The sequence below is a fragment of the Salmo salar genome, chromosome ssa12 (genome assembly GCF_905237065.1).
Source record: "Salmo salar chromosome ssa12, Ssal_v3.1, whole genome shotgun sequence".
In the NCBI taxonomy this organism is placed as follows: domain Eukaryota; kingdom Metazoa; phylum Chordata; class Actinopteri; order Salmoniformes; family Salmonidae; genus Salmo; species Salmo salar.
This window is the reverse complement of record NC_059453.1, coordinates 99,967,611-99,990,671: the sequence shown is the minus strand read 5'-3', so window position 1 is coordinate 99,990,671 and position 23,061 is coordinate 99,967,611. Positions and strand designations below refer to the sequence as shown.

The 23,061-nt window shown below is 46.9% G+C and overlaps 1 protein-coding gene across 2 annotated transcripts in view; it reads left to right on the top strand.

Annotated features, from left to right (window-relative positions):
* Window positions 1–23,061, top strand: part of LOC106566258 (sarcolemmal membrane-associated protein) — a 121,382-nt gene that overhangs the window by 48,892 nt on the left and 49,429 nt on the right. For both annotated transcript variants that reach the window (XM_045691996.1, XM_045691995.1), the window contains exons 6-10: window positions 2,378–2,473; window positions 8,779–8,850; window positions 11,202–11,342; window positions 18,055–18,192; window positions 18,520–18,688. In XM_045691996.1, the coding sequence (XP_045547952.1) occupies window positions 2,378–2,473; window positions 8,779–8,850; window positions 11,202–11,342; window positions 18,055–18,192; window positions 18,520–18,688 (616 nt within the window). The remainder of the gene's footprint in view (window positions 1–2,377; window positions 2,474–8,778; window positions 8,851–11,201; window positions 11,343–18,054; window positions 18,193–18,519; window positions 18,689–23,061) is intronic.

Sequence of the window (23,061 nt, the reverse complement as noted above, 5' to 3'; positions counted from 1 at the left end):
AGCCATGACCTCAGAAAAACAATTATAGACCTCCACAAGTCTGGTTCATCCTTGGGAGCAATTTCCAAATGCCTGAAGGTACCACGTTCATCTGTACAAACAATAGTATGCAAGTATAAACACCATGGGACCACGCAGCCGTCATACCGCTCAGGAAGGAGACGCGTTCTGTCTCCTAGAGATGAACGTACTTTGGTGCGAAAAGTGCAAATCAATCCCAGAACAACAGCAAAGGACCTTATGAAGATGCTGGAGGAAACAGGTACAAAACTATCTATATCCACAGTAAAATAAGTCCTATATCGACATAACCTGAAAGGCCGCTCAGCAAGGAAGAAGCCACTGCATCACAAAGCCCTGACCTCAATCCTATAGACAATTGTGGGCAGAACTGAAAAAGCGTGTGCGAGCAAGGAGGCCTACAAACCTGACTCAGTTACACCAGCTCTGTCAGGAGGAATGGGCCACAATTCACCCAACTTATTGTGGGAAGCTTGTGGAAGGCTACCCGAAAAGTTTGCCCCAAGTTAAACAATTTAAAGGCAATGCTACCAAATACTAATTGAGTGTATGTAAACTTCTGACCCACTGGGAATGTGATGAAAGAAATAAAAGCTGAAATAAATCATTCTCTCTACTATTATTCTGACATTTCACATTCTTAAAATAAAGTGGTGATCCTAACTGACCTAAAACAGGGAATTTTTACTAGGATTAAATGTCAGGAATTGTGAAAAACTGAGTTTAAATGTATTTGGCTAAGGTGTATGTAAACTTCTGATTAACTGTATATATATATATATATATATATATATATATATGAAATATATATATAACTGTATGTATGTGCCATGTTATGTTTCCTCATGGTTATGCCTTATTCACTGTGTATTCACTGTATATTTATTTATGTGCATTTCACCATTAGTGTCCAGGACCCAGTTGTACAGGGCGCGGTGCAGACCCAGTGTAATAATGAGCTTGGAGGGTACTATGGTGTTGATGGCTGAGCTATAGTCAATGAACAGTGTTTTGATGTAGGTATTCCTCTTGTCCAGATGGGACAGGGCAGTGGGCAGTGTGGCGGCGATTGCATCATCTGTGGATCTATTAGGGCGGTAAGCAAATTTAAAGTGGGTCTAGGGTGGCAGGTAAAGTAGAGGTGATATGATCCTTGACTAGTCTCTCAAAGAACTTCATGATGACAGAAGTGAGTGCTACGGGGCGATAGTCATTTAGTTCAGTTACCTTTGCTTTCTTGGGTACAGTAACAATGGTGGACATCTTGAAGCAGGTGGGGACAACAGACTGGGATAGGGAGAGAGTGAATATGTCCGTAAACACTCCAGCCAGCTGGTCTGCGCATGCTCCTAGGACGCAGCTAGAGATGCCCTCTGGTCCGGTAGCCCTGCGAGGGTTAACGCGCTTAAATGTCTTACTCACTTCGGCCACAGAGAACAAGAGCCCACAGTCCTTGGTAGCGGACCGCGTCGGTGGTGCTGTTACCCTCAAAGCGGGTGAATAAGGTGTTTAGCTTGTCCAGGAGCAAGACGTGGGTGTCCGTGACGTGGCTGGTTTTCCCTTTATAATTTCTGATTGTCTGGAGTCCCTGCCATACGTCTCATGTCTGAGCCGTTGAATTGCGACTCCACTTCGTCTCTGTACTGACATTTTGCCTGATTGATTGCCTTACAGAAGGAATAACTACACTGTTTGTATTTCAACCGTATTACCAGTCACCTTGCCATGGTTAAATGCGGTGGTTCGCGCTTTGTTTTGCGTGAATGTTGCCGTCTATCCTCAGTTTCTGGTTTGGGTAGGTTTTAATAGTTTCCTTACCTCGCCCCGCTCTCTCCTTCCTGCGTCCCTCCTTCCCGCTCCTCTCTCCTTCCTTCCCGCTCCTCTCTCCCTCCTTCCCGCTCCTCTCTCCCTCCTTCCCGCTCCTCTCTCCCTCCTTCCCTCTCCTCTCTCGCCCTTTCTCTCCCGGTCTCCTTCTCTCTCCTCCCCCCTCGTTCTCTCTGCTCTCTCGCCCTTCCTCTCCTATCGCTCTCTCTCCTTCCTGCGTCCCTCCTTCCCGCTCCTCTCTCCCTCCTTCCCGCTCCTCTCTCCCTCCTTCCCTCTCCTCTCTCGCCCTTTCTCTCCCGGTCTCCTTCTCTCTCCTCCCCCCTCGTTCTCTCTGCTCTCTCGCCCTTCCTCTCCTATCGCTCTCTCTCCTTCCTGCGTCCCTCCTTCCCGCTCCTCTCTCCCTCCTTCCCTCTCCTCTCTCGCCCTTTCTCTCCCGGTCTCCTTCTCTCTCCTCCCCCCTCGTTCTCTCTGCTATCTCGCCCTTCCTCTCCTATCGCTCTCTCCCTCCCTCGCCCCTCTCTCCCCCCGGCAGGAGGCCCTACACAGAGAGCAGATGTTGGAGCAGAAGTTGGCAACGCTGCAGTGCCTACTGGCCACCACGCAGGAGGCTTCAGAGAGCAGCTGGCAGGTACCGTTACACAGTATTTTGGGAATTTTATTGACAGATATAGGTTAAAATGGTGAGGTGGTGAGATGGATGAACTAATAGGTTAGAGGGATGCAACACAGGAAGTTGGCGGGAATAGAATGTAACCACTGCCTCCAGTGCCAATATGTGGTCCTGAGTCGTTAGCAGTACCACCAGACCCTGATACTTAAGCCCTGTGTGCCTTCCCTGTAGCTCAGTTGGTAGAGCGTGGTGTTTGCAACGCCAGGGTTGTGGGTTCGATTCCCACGGGGGACCAGCACAGAATTTTTTTTAAATGAAATTGTATGAAATGTATGCATTCACTACTGTAAGTCGCTCTGGATAAGAGCGTCTGCTAAATGACTAAAATGTAAATGTAAAATGTATCCAGCCCTGTGTTGTATCCAGCCCTGTGTTGTGACCAGCCCTGTGTTGTAACCAGCCCTGTGTTGTGACCAGCCCTGTAACCAGCCCTGTGTTGTGTCCAGCCCTGTGTTGTGACCAGCCCTGTAACCAGCCCTGTGTTGTGTCCAGCCCTGTGTTGTGTCCAGCCCTGTGTTGTAACCAGCCCTGTGTTGTGTCCAGCCCTGTGTTGTGTCCAGCCCTGTGTTGTGTCCAGCCCTGTGTTGTAACAAGCCCTGTGTTGTAACAAGCCCTGTGTTGTGTCCAGCCCTGTGTTGTAACCAGCCCTGTAACCAGCCCTGTGTTGTAACCAGCCCTGTGTTGTAACCAGCCCTGTGTTGTAACCAGCCCTGTGTTGTAACCAGCCCTGTGTTGTGTCCAGCCCTGTGTTGTGTCCAGCCCTGTGTTGTGTCCAGCCCTGTGTTGTGTCCAGCCCTGTGTTGTGACCAGCCCTGTGTTGTGACCAGCCCTGTGTTGTATCCAGCCCTGTGTTGTATCCAGCCCTGTGTTGTATCCAGCCCTGTGTTGTATCCAGCCCTGTGTTGTGACCAGCCCTGTAACCAGCCCTGTGTTGTAACCATCCCTGTGTTGTAACCATCCCTGTGTTGTGACCAGCCCTGTGTTGTGACCAGCCCTGTGTTGTAACCAGCCCTGTGTTGTGACCAGCCCTGTGTTGTGACCAGCCCTGTGTTGTGACCAGCCCTGTGTTGTGACCAGCCCTGTGTTGTGACCAGCCTTCACAGCTACTGAATCTGCACCACAACTGACCTTTTACTGCTTTTGTAAAACGCAGTTGCATTGCCTTACGCGGCTAAATGCTCTGTTTTCTGATGCGGCTAAATGCTCTGTTTTCGGACGCGGCTAAATGCTCTGTTTTCTGACGCGGCTAAATGCTCTGTTTTCTGATGCGGCAACATGCTCTGTTTTCTGATGCGGCTAAATGCTCTGTTTTCTGATGCGGCTAAATGCTCTGTTTTCTGATGCGGCTAAATGCTCTGTTTTCTGATGCGGCTAAATGCTCTGTTTTCTGACGCGGCTAAATGCTCTGTTTTCTGACGCGGCTAAATGCTCTGTTTTCTGACGCGGCTAAATGCTCTGTTTTCTGATGCGGCTAAATGCTCTGTTTTCTGACGCGGCTAAATGCTCTGTTTTCTGACGCGGCTAAATGCTCTGTTTTCTGACGCGGCTAAATGCTCTGTTTTCTGACGCGGCTAAATGCTCTGTTTTCTGACGCGGCTAAATGCTCTGTTTTCTGACGCGGCTAAATGCTCTGTTTTCTGATGCGGCTAAATGCTCTGTTTTCTGACGCGGCTAAATGCTCTGTTTTCGGACGCGGCTAAATGCTCTGTTTTCGGACGCGGATAAATCACACATAATGTTGCTGCTACCGTCTCTTAATGACTGAAAAGAGCTTCTGGACATCAGAACTGGGATTACTCACCTCCAATTGGACGAGGAGTTGTTCTTCGATGAGTCGGATATACTACGGACACCCGGCCCAGATCCCCGTGATTCGCTGGAAAAGGAAACGTAGGTTTTGCGGAAAGAGATCAGGATGCCTTGTGAGGATCAGACAACGAGTTTTGCTAGCTAACGTTCAATCGCTAGAAAACAAATTGGGACGAACTGAAAGCACGTATATCCTACCAACGGGACATTAAAAACTGTAATATCTTATGTTTCACCGATTCGTTGCTGAACGACGACATTAAGAAAATACAGAAGGCGGGTTATACACTCTATCAGCAGGATAGAGCAGCAGCCTCTGGAGACGGTGGCCAAGACGAGGACCTATGTAAGAATGCTGTTCATTGACTACAGCTCAGCATTCAACACCATAGTACCCTCCAAACTCGTCATTAAGCTGGAGGCCCTGGGTCTCTGCCCCTCCCTGTGCAACTGGGTCCTGGACTTTTCTGACGGGCCGCCCCCAGGTGGTGAAGGTAGGAAACAACATCTCCACTTCGCTGACCCTCAACACTGGGGCCCCACAAGGGTGTGTGCTCAGCCCTCTCCTGTACTCCTTGTTCACCCACGACTACGTGGCCATGCATGCCTCCAACTCAATCATCAAGTTTGCAGACGACACAACAGTAGTGGGCTTGATTACCAACAATGACGAGACGGCCTACAGGGAGGAGGTGAGGGCACTCAGAGTGTGGTGTCAGGAAAACAACCTCTCACTCAACATCAACAAAACAATGGAGATGATCGTGGACTTCAGGAAACAGCAGAGGGAGCACACCCCTATCCACATCGACGGGACAGCAGCGGAGAAGGTGGAAAATACCTGGGGGTACACATCACAGACAAACTGAAATGGTCCACCCACACAGACAGTGTGGTGAAGAAAGCGCAACAGCGCCTCTTCAACCTCAGGAGGCTGTCACTCAAAACCCTCACTAACTTTTCCAGATGCACAATCGAGAGCATCCTGTCTGGCTGTATCACATCCTGGTACGGCAGCTGCTCCACCCTCAACCGCAAGGCTCTCCAGAGGGTAGTGGGTAGTGAGGTCTGCACAACGCATCACCGGGGGCAAACTACCTGCCCTCCATGACACCTACACCACCCGATGTCACAAAAAGATCATCAAGGACAGCAACCACCAGAGCCACTGCCTGTTCACCCCACTACCATCCAGAAGGCGAGGTCAGTACAGGTGCATCAAAGCTGGGACCGAGAGACTGAGAAACAGCTTCTATCTCAAGGCCATCAGACTGCTAAACAGCCATCACTAACTCAGAGAGGCTGCTGCCTACATTGAGACCCAATCACTGGACACATTAATAAATAGATCACTAGTCACTTTAATATTGTTTACATATCTTACATTACTCATATCACATGTATATACTGTATTTTATGCCATCTACTGCACCTTGCCTATGCCGCTCGTCCATATACTTATATGTACATATACAATCAATCGATAATAAAATAGATCAACTACGAGCACATAAATCCTAGCAACGGGACATTAAAAACTGTATTGTCTTATGTTTCACCGAGTCGTGGCTGAACGACGAGATGAATAACATACAGCTGGCTGGTACCGGCAGGATAGAACAGCAGCTTCTGGTAAGACACGGGGCGGCGGTCTATGCATTTTTGTAAACAATAGCTGGTGCACGATATCTAAGGAAGTCTCAAGGTTTTGCTCGCCAGAGGTAGAGTATATCATGATAAGCTGTAGACCACACTACCTACCGAGAGAGTTTTCATCTGTATTTTTCGTAGCTGTTTACATTCCTCCACAGTCAGAGGCTGGCACTAAGACAGCATTGATTGTTATTCCGCCATAAGCAAACAACAGGAAACCGCTCACCCAGAGATGGCGCTCCTAGTAGCCGGGTACTTTAATGCAGGGAAACTTAAATCAGTTTTACCAAATTTCTGTCAGCATGTTAAATGTGCAACCAGAGGGGAAATAACTCTAGATCACCTTTACTCCACACACAGAGATGCATACAAAGCTCTCCCTCGCCCTCCATTTGGCAAATCCGACCACAACTCTATCCTCCTGATTCCTGCTTACAAGCTAAAATTAAAGCAGGAAGCACCAGTGACTCGGTCTATAAAAAAGTGGTCAGATGAAGCAGATGCTAAACTACAGGACTGTTTTGCACAGACTGGAATATGTTCCGGGATTCTTCCGATGGCATTGAGGAGTACACCACAGTCACTGGCTTCATCAATAAGTGCATCGAGGACGTTGTGCCCACAGTGACTGTACATACATACCCCAACCAGAAACCATGGATTACAGGCAACATTCGCACTGAGCTAAAGGCTTGAGCTGCCGCTTTCAAGGAGCGGGACTCTAACCCGGAAGCTGATAAGAAATCCCGCTATGCCCTCAGTCGAACCATCAAACAAGCAAAACGTCAATACAGGACTAAGATCGAATCGTACTACACTGGCTCTGACGCTCGTCAGATGTGGCAGGGCTTGCAAACCATTACAGACTACAAATAGAAGCACAGCCGAGAGCTGCCCAGTGACAGGAGCCTACCAGACAAGCCTAGTCACTTCTATGCTCGCTTCGAGGCGAGTAACACTGAAATATGCATGAGAGCACCAGGCGTTCCGGACGACTGTGTGATAACACTCTCGGTAGCCGATGTGAGCAAGACCTTTAAACAGGTCAACATTCACAAAGCTGCGGGGCCAGATGGATTACCAGGATGTGTCCTCAAAGCATGCACTAACCAACTGGCAAGTGTCTTCACTGACATTTTCAACCTCTCCTTGACTGAGTCTGTAATACCAACATGTTTCACATAGACCACCATAGTCCCTGTGCCCAAGGAAGCGAAGGTAACCTGCCTATATGATTACCGCCCCGTGGCACTCACGTCTGTAGCCAGGAAGTGCTTTGAAAGGCTGGTCATGGCTCACATCAACAGCATCCTCCCGGATCCCCTCCATAGCAGAGTAGCCGCACACAAGCCTAAGATCACCATGCCCAATGCCAAGCGTCAGCTGGAGTGGCGTAAAGCTCGCCCCCATTGGACTCTGGAGCAGTGGAAACGCATTCTCTGGAATGACGAATCACGCTTCACCATCTGGCAGTCCTGACGGACGAATCTGGGTTTGGCGGATACCAGCAGAACGCTACCTGTCCGAATGCATAGTGCCAATTGTAATGTTTGGTGGAGGAGGAATAATGGTCTGGGGCTGTTTTTCATGGTTCAGGCCCCTTAGTTCCAGTGAAGGGAAATCTTAACGCTACAGCATGAAATTACATTATAGACGATTCTGTGCTTCCAACTTTGTGGCATCAGTTTGGGGAAGGCCCTTTCCTGTTTCAGCATAACAATGCCCCTGTGCACAAAGCGAGGTCCATACAGAAATGGTTTGTCGAGATCGATGTGGAAGAACTTGACTGACCTGCACAGAGCCCTGACCTCAACCCCATCGAACACCTTTGGGATAAATTGGAACGCCGACTGCGAGCCAGGTCTAATCGCCCAACATCATTGCCCGACCTCACTAATGCTCTTGTGGCTGAATGGAAGCAAGTCCCTGCAGCAATGTTCCAACATCTAGTGTAAAGTCTTCCCAGAAGAGTGGAGGCTGTTATAGCAGCAAAGGGGAAACCAACTAAATAGTAATGGCCATGATTTTGGAATGAGATGTTCGACGAGCAGGTGTCCACATACTCTTGGCCATGTAGTGTATGTAAAACACTGGAAAATCCAATCTTTGACTGCACTGGGCCTTAATCTCGAGAGAAGACAGGTTAAAGGCTCAATGTTCTCTTACATATAGACCATGTCCAAAACAACTAACACTCTGAATTCAATGTTCAGTCATTTTAATCGTAAAGTCATGTCTTTCTACACAATACCACAAGACATTTTATTCCAATCTGGGAGGTAAACTCGATTTAAGAATTCAATCATTTTGCTATGTATTTACTGTATTTATTGTACTGACCCATCTCTCTCTGTCTCTCTGTCTCTCTGTCTCTCTGTCTCTCTCTGTCTCTCTCTGTCTCTCTCTGTCTCTCTCTGTGTCTCTGTCTCTCTCTGTGTGTCTCTCTCTCTCTCTGTGTGTCTCTCTCTCTCTCTGTGTGTCTCTCTCTCTCTCTGTGTGTCTCTCTCTCTCTCTGTGTGTCTCTCTCTCTCTCTCTGTGTCTCTCTCTCTCTCTGTGTGTCTCTCTCTCTCTCTCTCTCTCTCTGTGTCTCTCTCTCTCTCTCTCTGTGTCTCTCTCTCTCTCTCTCTCTCTCTCTCTCTCTCTCTCTCTCTCTCTCTCTGTCTCTCTCTCTCTCTGTCTCTCTCTCTCTCTCTGTCTCTCTCTCTCTCTCTCTCTCTCTCTCTCTCTGTCTCTGTCTCTGTCTCTGTCTCTCTCTCTGTCTCTCTCTCTCTCTGTCTCTCTCTCTCTGTGTGTGTGCTAGGCTCTGATAGATGAGGACCGGCTTCTCTCCAGACTAGAGGTGATGGGCAACCAGCTACAGTCCTACTCTAAAGTAAGAACATTTAAATTATAAATACTGAAGTAAGAAAATTTTTTAAAATAAGTCTGACCAAGACAATATATACTGAACAAAAATATAAACGCAACATGTAAAGTGTTGGTTTCATGAGCTGAAATAAAAAAAATCCCAGATTATTTTTCAGATGCACCAAAAAAAAAAGTATTTCTCTCAAATTTTTTGGCACAAATGTGTTTACGTTATTGAGCATTTCTCCTTTTGCCGAGATAATCCATCCACCTGACCAGGTGTGGCATATCAAGAAGCTGATTAAACTACATGGTCATTACACAGGCCTTCCAGGGCCAACCAATAGCCACAGCCCAGTCATGGGATAGCCATAGATTAGGCCTAACGAATTGACTGATTTTCTTTATACGAACTAAATCAGTAATATCGTTGAAATTGTTGCTTTAATATTTTTGTTCAGTATGTACAGTATGTTTGTACAGTGCATTTGGAAAGTATTCAGACCCCCTTGAATTCTACACATTTTTATTACATTACATACCTTAACCTGAAATTGATTTAAATTGTTTTATTTCGTCATCAGTCTATACAGAATACTCCATGACGACAATGCAAACACAGACCCTATTCCGAATGCAGTGTGTGTACAGTACCTGTCAAAAATGTACTCAATACTTTGTTGAAACACCTTTGTCAGCCTCGAGTCTTCTTGCGTATGATGCTACACGCTTGGCACACCTGTACTTGAGATGTTTTATTTGATCTATTTTAGAATAAGGCTGTAACGTATGTGGAAATAGGCAAGGGGTCTGAATACTTTCCGAATGCAGTGTACAGTACCTCTGTCAAAAATGTAGCCACACCTACTCATTCAAGGGTTTTTCTTTATTTTTTTACTATTTTCTACATTGTAGAATAATAGTGAAGACATCAAAACTATGAAATAACACATATGGAATCATGTAGTAAGCAAAAAAAGTGTTGAGGAAAAGTTTATTCAAGTGCAGTTGCAAAAACCATCAAGCGCTATGATGAAACTGTCTCTCATGAGGACCGCCACAGGAAAGGAAGACCCAGAGTTAACTCTGCTGCAGAGGATAAGTTCATTAGAGTTACCAGCCTCAGAAAATGCAGCCCAAATAAACACTTCAGAGTTCAAGTAACAGACACATCTCAACATCAACTGTTCAGAGAACTGTGAATCAGGCCTTCATGGTTGAAATGCTGCAAAGAAACCACTACTAAAGGACACCAATCAGAAGAAGAGACTTGCTTGGGCCAAGAAACACGAGCAACGTACATTAGACCAGTGGGAATCTGTCCTTTGGTCTGTTGAGTCCAAATTTAAGATTTTTGGTTCCAACCACCGTGTCTTTGTGAGAGACAGAGTAGGTGAGCGGATGATCTCCACATGTGTGGTTCCCACCGTGAAGCATGGAGGTGGAGGTGTGATGGTGTGGGGGTGCTTTGCTGGTGACAGTGATTTATTTAGAATTCAAGGCACACTTAACCAGCATGGCTACCACAGCATTCTGCAGCGATACGACATCCCATCTGGTCTGTGCTTAGTGGGACTATCATTTGTTTTTCAACAGGATAATGACCCAACACACCTCCAGGCTGTGTAAGGGTTAGTTGACCAAGAGGGAGAGTGATGGAGTGCTGCATCAGATGACCAGGCCTCCACAATCCCCTGACCTCAACCCAATTGGGATGAGTTGGACCGCGGAGTGAAGGAGAAGAAGCCAGCATGTGTGGGAACTCCTTCAAGACTGTTGGAAAAAATATTCTAGGTGAAGCTGGTTGAGAGAATGCCAAGAGTGTGCAAAGCTGTCATCAAGGCAAAGGGTGGCTACTTTGAAGAATCTCTTTGTTTAACACCTTTTTTATTTAATTTTTTATTTTTTTACCTTTTATTTAACTAGGCAAGTCAGTTAAAAACAAATTCTTATTTACAATGACGGCCTACCGGGAATTGTAAGAGTGACAGATTTTGTACCTTGTCAGCCCGGGGATTTGATCCAGCAACCTTTCAGTTACTGGCCCAACGCTCTAACCACTAGGCTACCTGCCGCCCCAAACTACATAACTACATGATGTGTTATTTCATAGTATGACTTTGACATACTAATAGACATGTATAACTATGGACATACTAATAGACATGCATGTTTTGTCATGTATTTGGTTAAGAGTTATTTTGAGGGGACGTCTCTCTCTCTCTCCCTCTTTTCTCTCTCTCTCTTTCTCTCTCTCTCTCTCTCTCTCCCTCTCTTTTTCTCTCTCCCTCTCTTTTTCTCTCTCTCTCTCTCTCCCTCTCTTTCTCTCTCCCTCTCTTTCTCTCTCCCTCTCTCTCTCCCTCTCTTTCTCTTCAGAACCAAATGGAGGATGGGATGCGTAACGAGCTGGTAACTCTGCAGGAAGACAAACACAACTATGAGATTACTGCCAAAGAGTCCCTGAGGAGGGTCCTACAGGAGAAGATAGAGGTGGCTAGGAAGCTGTCAGAGGTTGAGGTGAGACTGACCTACCTGTTGAATCCACCTCATTTTCTAGCGCTATTAAAGCACGGAAGCCAAACGTGGAAACAGCGGATACAACCTGTTCCATGCTCATGCGTTGTTTTAATGAATATGCGCCTCTAGAAATCCCAGCATTAGCATGTTTCTGTTAGCTGATCCACCGTATTATTGTCCTGCTGATGTGCCTGGACCTTTTTTAGGCTAAACTGCTGAGGAAAAACCCCATAACCCGTCCGATTTGGTTGCCCAATCAGGCGATCTAGATGCACTTATTTCTAAATGAATATGCATTCAAAACACCGGACTCATTCAAAAACACCGGACTCATTCAAAAACACCGGACTCATTCAAAAACACCGGACTCATTCAAAAACACCGGACTCATTCAAAAACACCGGACTCATTCAAAACACCGGACTCATTCAAAAACACCGGACTCATTCAAAACACCGGACTCATTCAAAACACCGGACTCATTCAAAACACCGGACTCATTCAAAACACCGGACTCATTCAAAACACCGGACTCATTCAAAAACACCGGACTCATTCAAAAACACCGGACTCATTCAAAACACCGGACTCATTCAAAAACACGGACTCATTCAAAAACACCGGACTCATTCAAAAACACCGGACTCATTCAAAAACACCGGACTCATTCAAAAACACCGGACTCATTCAAAAACACCGGACTCATTCAAAACACCGGACTCATTCAAAACACCGGACTCATTCAAAACACCGGACTCATTCAAAACACCGGACTCATTCAAAACACCGGACTCATTCAAAAACACCGGACTCATTCAAAACACCGGACTCATTCAAAAACACCGGACTCATTCAAAAACACCGGACTCATTCAAAAACACCGGACTCATTCAAAAACACCGGACTCATTCAAAAACACCGGACTCATTCAAAAACACCGGACTCATTCAAAAACACCGGACTCATTCAAAAACACCGGACTCATTCAAAACACCGGACTCATTCAAATGACGTGGGCTATTCACTGCAGTTTCCAGCCTAGAGTAGAGTTTTGTACTCACTTCAAAATGATTCTAACATTCTTCAGTACATTGTTTTTGTAGCCTGGGTAGGATACATTTGTTGGCCCTAAATTATGGTAGCTTTTGGACCTTGAACCTGGGGTCTGGGAGGGAGACCACTCAGCCTGGGGAGAGTACGTAGTGGAGCTACCTTGGACCCCTTGGCCTGGGAGGGAGACCACTCAGCCTGGGGAGAGTACGTAGTGGAGCTACCTTGGACCCCTTGGCCTGGGAGGGAGACCACTCAGCCTGGGGAGAGTACGTAGTGGAGCTACCTTGGACCCCTTGGCCTGGGAGGGAGACCACTCAGCCTGGGGAGAGTACGTAGTGGAGCTACCTTGGACCCCTTGGCCTGGGAGGGAGACCACTCAGCCTGGGGAGAGTACGTAGTGGAGCTACCTTGGACCCCTTGGCCTGGGAGGGAGACCACTCAGCCTGGGGAGAGTACGTAGTGGAGCTACCTTGGACCCCTTGGCCTGGGAGGGAGACCACTCAGCCTGGGGAGAGTACGTAGTGGAGCTACCTTGGATTTCATGATCTGATCAGTGTTTTTTTTTGTTGTCACTGTGTAAATTGACTGGATATATTATTTTCAGTATTAAGCCAAACATTGAGCTTTTGAACTCTGGGATAATATGCGTAGCATATGCTTCTTATCCAGGATATAGGCTGCGTCTGTCTTCATTGTTCTGTTGCGCAATTACCATGCTAACAGCCTATTGGAGGAGAGATGCATGCTTTCCCTTGCTCGCTGAATGTAGAATAGGCTACAGCAATAACAGGCGGGTAGTTGGAAAGAAGAAGCCCGTATTTTCCTATAGTTAACACTGGCCTACATCCTGACAAAATACACCATATGAGTTTCCTGCTAATGTAGCTTTCTGGACCTTCTGAACTGTGGAGAACGGACCCAGACTGATCCGGATGGTTGCGTGACCAGGCCTAGTGAGAACGGACCCAGACTGATCCGGATGGTTGCGTGACCAGGCCTAGTGAGAACGGACCCAGACTGATCCGGATGGTTGCGTGACCAGGCCTAGTGAGAACGGACCCAGACTGATCCGGATGGTTGCGTGACCAGGCCTAGTGAGAACGGACCCAGACTGATCCGGATGGTTGCGTGACCAGGCCTAGTGAGAACGGACCCAGACTGATCCGGATGGTTGCGTGACCAGGCCTAGTGAGAACGGACCCAGACTGATCCGGATGGTTGCGTGACCAGGCCTAGTGAGAACGGACCCAGACTGATCCGGATGGTTGCGTGACCAGGCCTAGTGAGAACGGACCCAGACTGATCCGGATGGTTGCGTGACCAGGCCTAGTGAGAACGGACCCAGACTGATCCGGATGGTTGCGTGACCAGGCCTAGTGAGAACGGACCCAGACTGATCCGGATGGTTGCGTGACCAGGCCTAGTGAGAACGGACCCAGACTGATCCGGATGGTTGCGTGACCAGGCCTAGTGAGAACGGACCCAGACTGATCCGGATGGTTGCGTGACCAGGCCTAGTGAGAACGGACCCAGACTGATCCGGATGGTTGCGTGACCAGGCCTAGTGAGAACGGACCCAGACTGATCCGGATGGTTGCGTGACCAGGCCTAGTGAGAACGGACCCAGACTGATCCGGATGGTTGCTTGACATTGTAGCCATTCCTCATTGGACTGTGATATTGTAGCCATTCCTCAATGGACTGTGACATTGTAGCCATTCCTCATTGGACTGTGATATTGTAGCCATTCCTCATTGGACTGTGATATTGTAGCCATTCCTCATTGCGCTGTGTTATTGGTAGAATACATTTTAGAGTATTTAATACATTGTAAATTGGGGACTACAGTAGCCGAGCTGTTAGACTGTCCTCGTGTATAGGTTGATGAGTCTATTGTCCTGCTAATGGCTCATCATGGAAACGTCGTTTGCAGAATTCACAGCCTGCTACGCTTGTGAAAAACAAAACGCCTCGAGCTGTCATCACTACTGTAAATAAACACTGTATCTAGTGGTACAAATATATTATTGTATTCAACAATTTTTTTTAATTACGCACATCATTTTACATTTTTTCCTAACAAGTGGTTGCCATGGTGAATAATCCAATAATAATTGGAATGACAAGGCTCTCGGAACTGATTTAAGAGGCGGATTCTAAATGAAAATACTTGCAGTGCAATAAAATGTCCCTGTAGATCTAATTACATTTAGAGGGTTGAAGGATTCTACATTTAATATCCATGGGGGCAAATCTGGTTTGTGATATTGATTTTAGAAATGTAAAACCTTACAGGGAATATCTAAGGGTGCTTTTATATAATTATAATGCAGGGTTAATACTATAATAATAACAGATGGGCTTCTATCTTCAATATAATCATTCATTCAGAAGGTTAAACACACAGGTTTTAGACCTGCGGTAGGTTATAATAATCTGCCTTCTGGGAATGTTAAAAAGTTATGGTTGGAGTTAGAAATTTGGCTGTCCAGAAGTATTAAAATCAACCAATGTCGGCCTTTAAATGCTTTATTATCCAAATGTTTAAAGTGCGTGTGGGCGACGGAGTGAAACAAAATGGTGCAGTTTGAGGCCATGAGGTGGAGAGTGATGCTGGAGATAAAATGAGTACCCCAAAAAAAGGGAAATAAAGCTTGCAACACGCATCTGATTATTCATTATGAATAAGATTTATTTTGTTTACATTCTTCATTGTAAACACAATGTCACAAATAAATAATTGAACACACACACGAGCAGATTAACTTCGTCGAAACATTTTTTATTCAAGACTACCAGAAAGAATGTTGGTACTTAATTATTTTGATCCAAAGCCAAGATTGATGGAGTCACTCTGCTTTATGCTGACAAATCCTCGCTGGACTCTTTCATTCAGTTTCTTCTTCAAGTCAGCAAAGAAGGACACCGTGTTTCAGAAACTCACTTTATATAGAGGGGCTATCACTCTTTCACTCTGTGGTAAATACAGACAGTTTGTTATTTAGAATGATTTCTTTCTGTTTTTAGTGGGAGAGAAACCAAAAGCACACTGTGCCTATTTTTCAAAAATCGTCAGTCCACATGTCAAGTGACATTCCCCTATTTGTATTTACCCAAGCTCTGTCTTAATTCCAGGACCACCGACAGTTTGTTATTGTTGCCTGATGCAGGACTCTAGTGCCAGAAGAGAGATTCTCAGACTGAAAACACCTCCATTAATTTATGAAAAGATCATTTGTGCCACAGTTTAGACTACTGATAGATCAGCGTTCTAACTCCCCCTTGTGATAGTGTGGCGCAGAGACAGAATGCCACCATCTACCACTAACGGTCGCGGCATAAACTCAAAACTTTTTCATGCCAACTTCAATTCAATTAATATAAAATTACACTTAGACTTGTATATTTGACCCTTTATAATCTAGAAGTTGACTCTTTCTAATAATTGACTCTGGTAAGTTTGCCACTGCCACTGCAGTAAGGAAGTAAAGTCGAATCCATTGCTTCCGTTGTTTGGCTGTGCCCACAGCAATGTTCCAAAATGAACTGGATAGGGGTAGATTTGAGACTAGGTGTAGAGCTGGTCAGGAAGCTGTCAGAGGACGAGGTGAGACAGACCTTCATACCTGGCTGGGGCCTGTTCAGTACAGCACAACGTTGCTAAACATTTTCCAACATTTGTCTATTAGACATGGTAAAATACATGATTAAGCTTGTCCTGGCTGACTGCTGGGTGGAGTGGTTAAATACATGATTAAGCTTGTCCTGGCTGACTGACTGCTGGGTGGAGTGGTTAAAAACATGATTAAGCTTGTCCTGGCTGACTGCTGGGTGGAGTGGTTAAATACATGATTAAGCTTGTCCTGGCTGGCTGACTGCTGGGTGGAGTGGTTAAATACATGATTAAGCTTGTCCTGGCTGGCTGACTGCTGGGTGGAGTGGTTAAATACATGATTAAGCTTGTCCTGGCTGACTGACTGCTGGGTGGAGTGGTTAAATACATGATTAAGCTTGTCCTGGCTGACTGACTGCTGGGTGGAGTGGATAAATACATGATTAAGCTTGTCCTGGCTGACTGACTGCTGGGTGGAGTGGTTAAAAACATGATTAAGTTTGTCCTGGCTGACTGACTGCTGGGTGGAGTGGTTAAATACATGATTAAGCTTGTCCTGGCTGACTGTTGGGTGGAGTGGTTAAATACATGATTAAGCTTGTCCTGGCTGACTGACTGCTGGGTGGAGTGGTTAAATACATGATTAAGCTTGTCCTGGCTGACTGACTGCTGGGTGGAGTGGTTAAATACATGATAAAGCTTGTCCTGGCTGACTGCTGGGTGGAGTGGTTAAATACATGATTAAGCTTGTCCTGGCTGACTGACTGCTGGGTGGAGTGGTTAAATACATGATTAAGCTTGTCCTGGCTGACTGACTGCTGGGTGGAGTGGTTAAATACATGATTAAGCTTGTCCTGGCTGACTGACTGCTGGGTGGAGTGGTTAAATACATGATTAAGCTTGTCCTGGCTGGCTGACTGCTGGGTGGAGTGGTTAAATACATGATTAAGCTTGTCCTGGCTGACTGACTGCTGGGTGGAGTGGATAAATACATGATTAAGCTTGTCCTGGCTGACTGACTGCTGGGTGGAGTGGTTAAAAACATGATTAAGTTTGTCCTGGCTGACTGACTGCTGGGTGGAGTGGTTAAATACATGTTTAAGCTTGTCCTGGCTGACTGTTGGGTGGAGTGGTTAAATACATGATTAAGCTTGTCCTGGCTGACTGACTGCTGGGTGGAGTGGTTAAATACATGATTAAGCTTGTCCTGGCTGACTGTTGGGTGGAGTGGTTAAATACATGATTAAGCTTGTCCTGGCTGACTGACTGCTGGGTGGAGTGGTTAAATACATGATTAAGCTTGTCCTGGCTGACTGTTGGGTGGAGTGGTTAAATACATGATTAAGCTTGTCCTGGCTGACTGACTGCTGGGTGGAGTGGTTAAAAACATGATTAAGCTTGTCCTGGCTGACTGACTGCTGGGTGGAGTTCCATATTTATGATTTTTTTTCCTTTTAGCGAAGCCTCAGTAACACGGAGGATGAGTGTTCCCACCTGAAGGAGATGAATGAATGTGTTGTGTATCTGATGTGATTCCTCCAGAGATCTCTCAGTAACACGGAGGATGAGTGTTCCCACCTGAAGGAGATGAATGAATGTGTTGTGTATCTGATGTGATTCCTCCAGAGATCTCTCAGTAACACGGAGGATGAGTGTTCCCACCTGAAGGAGATGAATGAATGTGTTGTGTATCTGATGTGATTCCTCCAGAGATCTCTCAGTAACACGGAGGATGAGTGTTCCCACCTGAAGGAGATGAATGAATGTGTTGTGTATCTGATGTGATTCCTCCAGAGATCTCTCAGTAACACGGAGGATGAGTGTTCCCACCTGAAGGAGATGAATGAATGTGTTGTGTATCTGATGTGATTCCTCCAGAGATCTCTCAGTAACACGGAGGATGAGTGTTCCCACCTGAAGGAGATGAATGAATGTGTTGTGTATCTGATGTGATTCCTCCAGAGATCTCTCAGTAACACGGAGGATGAGTGTTCCCACCTGAAGGAGATGAATGAATGTGTTGTGTATCTGATGTGATTCCTCCAGAGATCTCTCAGTAACACGGAGGATGAGTGTTCCCACCTGAAGGAGATGAAGGAGAGGAACCATGAGGAGCTCAGAGAACTGGCTAATAAATACAACGGAGCCATCAACGAGATCAAGGACCTCACTGACAAGATAAAGGTAGTGGTCAGAGGCCTCTATCTCAATTAGCTTTATTCCTCTCTTCCTATCTCCTCGCCTCCTTCTCACCTGTACTGGAGAGAAGGTACAGGGTCCTTCCCCTATGATCTTCTCCCATGGGTTTTGGAGAAAGAGGCGAGGAGATAGGATCCAGGAAATGGAGTAAAGATTCCTTGAGAAAAGTGCCAGGGTTTGGGGATGTGGAATAAGCCTTGACTTGATGTGGCAGAGCTGAGTGATATTGCTATTTTAGTGACCACCCCAACCAAAAAGTACCCATAGCATAATTTCGTGTGTGTGTGTGTTTGTTCCTGTGCCCGTGTGTAGCTGGCGGAGGGTCGTCGGGAGGAGTTGAATCAGAAGGGTCAGCTGGAGAAGAAGGAACTCCAGCTCTGTATTGATGAGCTGGAGGAGAAGGAGCAGGCTCTGCAGGCCCGTATCGAGGCCTTACAGGCTGATAACGACTTCTCTAACGAACGCCTCACTGCCCTGCAAGGTAATATAACACACACACACACTGGTGCTGCAGACCTTTGCTGCGTAGTCATGAAAGATGCCATGGGTTATGGGTTAAATCTCCTCTTGATTTATGACCGCTGAAATGTCACTGTGTGGGGAAGAGTTTTCCCTAACCAATCCCAGCAGGGGAAACGGTGATCTAGGATTGGCTTGTTTTAGTCACTCCACATCCTCTCTAATCTGTTGTCGTTGTTTCCAGTTGGTTTAGAACAGCTGCAGGAGAAAAGCATCAAGGACAACAACAGTTTAGGTGGGCCGGCGGTCTGGGTGGGCCAGCGGTCTGGGTGGGGCGGCGGTCTGGGTGGGCCGGCGGTCTGGGTGGGCCGGCGGTCTGGGTGGGCCGGCGGTCTGGGTGGGCCGGCGGTCGGCGGTCTGGGTGGGCCGGCGGTCTGGGTGGGGCCGGCGGTCTGGGTGGGGCGGCGGTCTGGGTGGGGCGGCGGTCTGGGTGGGGCGGCGGTCTGGGTGGGCCGGCGGCTGGCGGTCTGGGTGGGGCGGCGGTCTGGGTGGGGCGGCGGCGGTCTGGGTGGGCCGGGCGGCGGTCTGGGTGGGCCGGCGGTCTGGGTGGGCCGGCGGTCTGGGTGGGCGGCGGCCGGGCGGTCTGGGTGGGGCGGCGGTCTGGGTGGGCCGGGCGGTCTGGGTGGGCCGGGCGGTCGTCTGGGTGGGCCGGCGGTCTGGGTGGGGCGGCGGTCTGGGTGGGGCGGCGGTCTGGGTGGGCCGGCGGTTTGGGTGGGCCGGCGGCGGTTTGGGTGGGCCGGCGGCGGTCTGGGTGGGCCGGCGGCGGTCTGGGTGGGGCGGCGGTCTGGGTGGGCCGGCGGTCTGGGTCTATCAGTTACCTTGCATAACTCATCTTTTCTTCCGTTGCTTGTTCTTCTTTGTTCCGTCCCGACGTCCGTTTCCGTCAATCTTGCTTCTTGTGTTCTGTGTGAACAGTAGCTGGCTGCTGGTTACTGTAGATATTGGTTGTTTATCAAGCATGTAAGAATCCTGCTGTACCCAGGCTCTGTGTTTCTGTGTTGGGAGATCTGATACTGTATGGGATATGCAGTAGGAGTAACCATGATACTGTATGGGATGGGCAGTAGGAGTAACCACGATACTGTATGGGATATGCAGTAGGACTAACCAGGATACTGTATGGGATATGCAGTAGGACTAACCAGGATACTGTATGGGATATGCAGTAGGACTAACCATGATACTGTATGGGATATGCAGTAGGAGTAACCATGATACTGTATGGGATGGGCAGTAGCAGTAACCACGATACTGTATGGGATATGCAGTAGGAGTAACCACGATACTGTATGGGATATGCAGTAGCAGTAACCATGATACTGTATGGGATATGCAGTAGCACTAACCACGATACTGTATGGGGTGTGCAGTAGGACTAACCATGATACTGTATGGGGTGTGCAGTAGGACTAACCATGATACTGTATGGGGTGTGCAGTAGGACTAACCATGATACTGTATGGGATGGGCAGTAGCAGTAACCACGATACTGTATGGGATATGCAGTAGGAGTAACCACGATACTGTATGGGATATGCAGTTATTACCACTTATGGATATGCAGTAGGAGTAACCACGATACTGTATGGGATATGCAGTAGGACTAACCACGATACTGTATGGGATATGCAGTAGGATTAACCATGATACTGTATGGGATGGGCAGTAGGAATAACCACGATACTGTATGGGATATGCAGTAGGAGTAACCACGATACTGTATGGGATATGCAGTAGTAGTAACCACGATACTGTATGGGATATGCAGTAGGACTAACCACGATACTGTATGGGATATGCAGTAGCAGTAACCACGATACTGTATGGGATATGCAGTAGGATTAACCACGATACTGTATGGGATATGCAGTAGGAGTAACCATGATACTGTATGGGATGGGCAGTAGCAGTAACCACGATACTGTATGGGATATGCAGTAGGAGTAACCACGATACTGTATGGGATATGCAGTAGCAGTAACCATGATACTGTATGGGATATGCAGTAGGACTAACCACGATACTGTATGGGATATGCAGTAGGACTAACCACGATACTGTATGGGATATGCAGTAGGACTAACCATGATACTGTATGGGGTGTGCAGTAGGACTAACCATGATACTGTATGGGGTGTGCAGTAGGACTAACCATGATACTGTATGGGGTGTGCAGTAGGACTAACCATGATACTGTATGGGATATGCAGTAGGACTAACCATGATACTGTATGGGATATGCAGTAGGACTAACCACGATACTGTATGGGATATGCAGTAGGACTAACCACGATACTGTATGGGATATGCAGTAGGACTAACCATGATACTGTATGGGGTGTGCAGTAGGACTAACCATGATACTGTATGGGGTGTGCAGTAGGACTAACCATGATACTGTATGGGGTGTGCAGTAGGACTAACCATGATACTGTATGGGATATGCAGTAGGACTAACCACGATACTGTATGGGATATGCAGTAGGACTAACCACGATACTGTATGGGATGTGCAGTAGGACTAACCATGATACTGTATGGGATGGGCAGTAGCAGTAACCACGATACTGTATGGGATATGCAGTAGGAGTAACCACGATACTGTATGGGATATGCAGTAGGATTAACCACGATAGTGTATGGGATATGCAGTAGGAGTAACCACGATACTGTATGGGATATGCAGTAGGAGTAACCATGATACTGTATGGGATGGGCAGTAGCAGTAACCACGATACTGTATGGGATATGCAGTAGGAGTAACCACGATACTGTATGGGATATGCAGTAGCAGTAACCATGATACTGTATGGGATATGCAGTAGGACTAACCACGATACTGTATGGCATATGCAGTAGGACTAACCATGATACTGTATGGGATGGGCAGTAGGACTAACCATGATACTGTATGGGATATGCAGTAGGACTAACCACGATACTGTATGGGATATGCAGTAGGACTAACCATGATACTGTATGGGGTGTGCAGTAGGACTAACCACGATACTGTATGGGGTGTGCAGTAGGACTAACCATGATACTGTATGGGGTGTGCAGTAGGACTAACCATGATACTGTATGGGATGTGCAGTAGGACTAACCACGATACTGTATGGGATGTGCAGTAGGACTAACCATGATACTGTATGGGATATGCAGTAGGACTAACCACGATACTGTATGGGATATGCAGTAGGACTAACCATGATACTGTATGGGGTGTGCAGTAGGACTAACCACGATACTGTATGGGATATGCAGTAGGACTAACCACGATACTGTATGGGATGTGCAGTAGGACTAACCATGATACTGTATGGGATGGGCAGTAGCAGTAACCACGATACTGTATGGGATATGCAGTAGGAGTAACCACGATACTGTATGGGATATGCAGTAGGATTAACCACGATAGTGTATGGGATATGCAGTAGGAGTAACCACGATACTGTATGGGATATGCAGTAGGACTAACCACGATACTGTATGGGATATGCAGTAGCAGTAACCACGATACTGTATGGGATATGCAGTAGGACTAACCACGATACTGTATGGGATATGCAGTAGGAGTAACCATGATACTGTATGGGATGGGCAGTAGCAGTAACCACGATACTGTATGGGATATGCAGTAGCAGTAACCACGATACTGTATGGGATATGCAGTAGCAGTAACCATGATACTGTATGGGATATGCAGTAGGACTAACCACGATACTGTATGGCATATGCAGTAGGACTAACCATGATACTGTATGGGATGGGCAGTAGGACTAACCATGATACTGTATGGGATATGCAGTAGGACTAACCACGATACTGTATGGGATATGCAGTAGGACTAACCATGATACTGTATGGGGTGTGCAGTAGGACTAACCATGATACTGTATGGGGTGTGCAGTAGGACTAACCATGATACTGTATGGGGTGTGCAGTAGGACTAACCATGATACTGTATGGGATGTGCAGTAGGACTAACCACGATACTGTATGGGATATGCAGTAGGACTAACCATGATACTGTATGGGATATGCAGTAGGACTAACCACGATACTGTATGGGATATGCAGTAGGACTAACCATGATACTGTATGGGATATGCAGTAGGAGTAACCATGATACTGTATGGGATGTGCAGTAGGACTAACCACGATACTGTATGGGATATGCAGTAGGACTAACCATGATACTGTATGGGATATGCAGTAGGACTAACCACGATACTGTATGGGATATGCAGTAGGACTAACCATGATACTGTATGGGGTGTGCAGTAGGACTAACCACGATACTGTATGGGATATGCAGTAGGACTAACCATGATA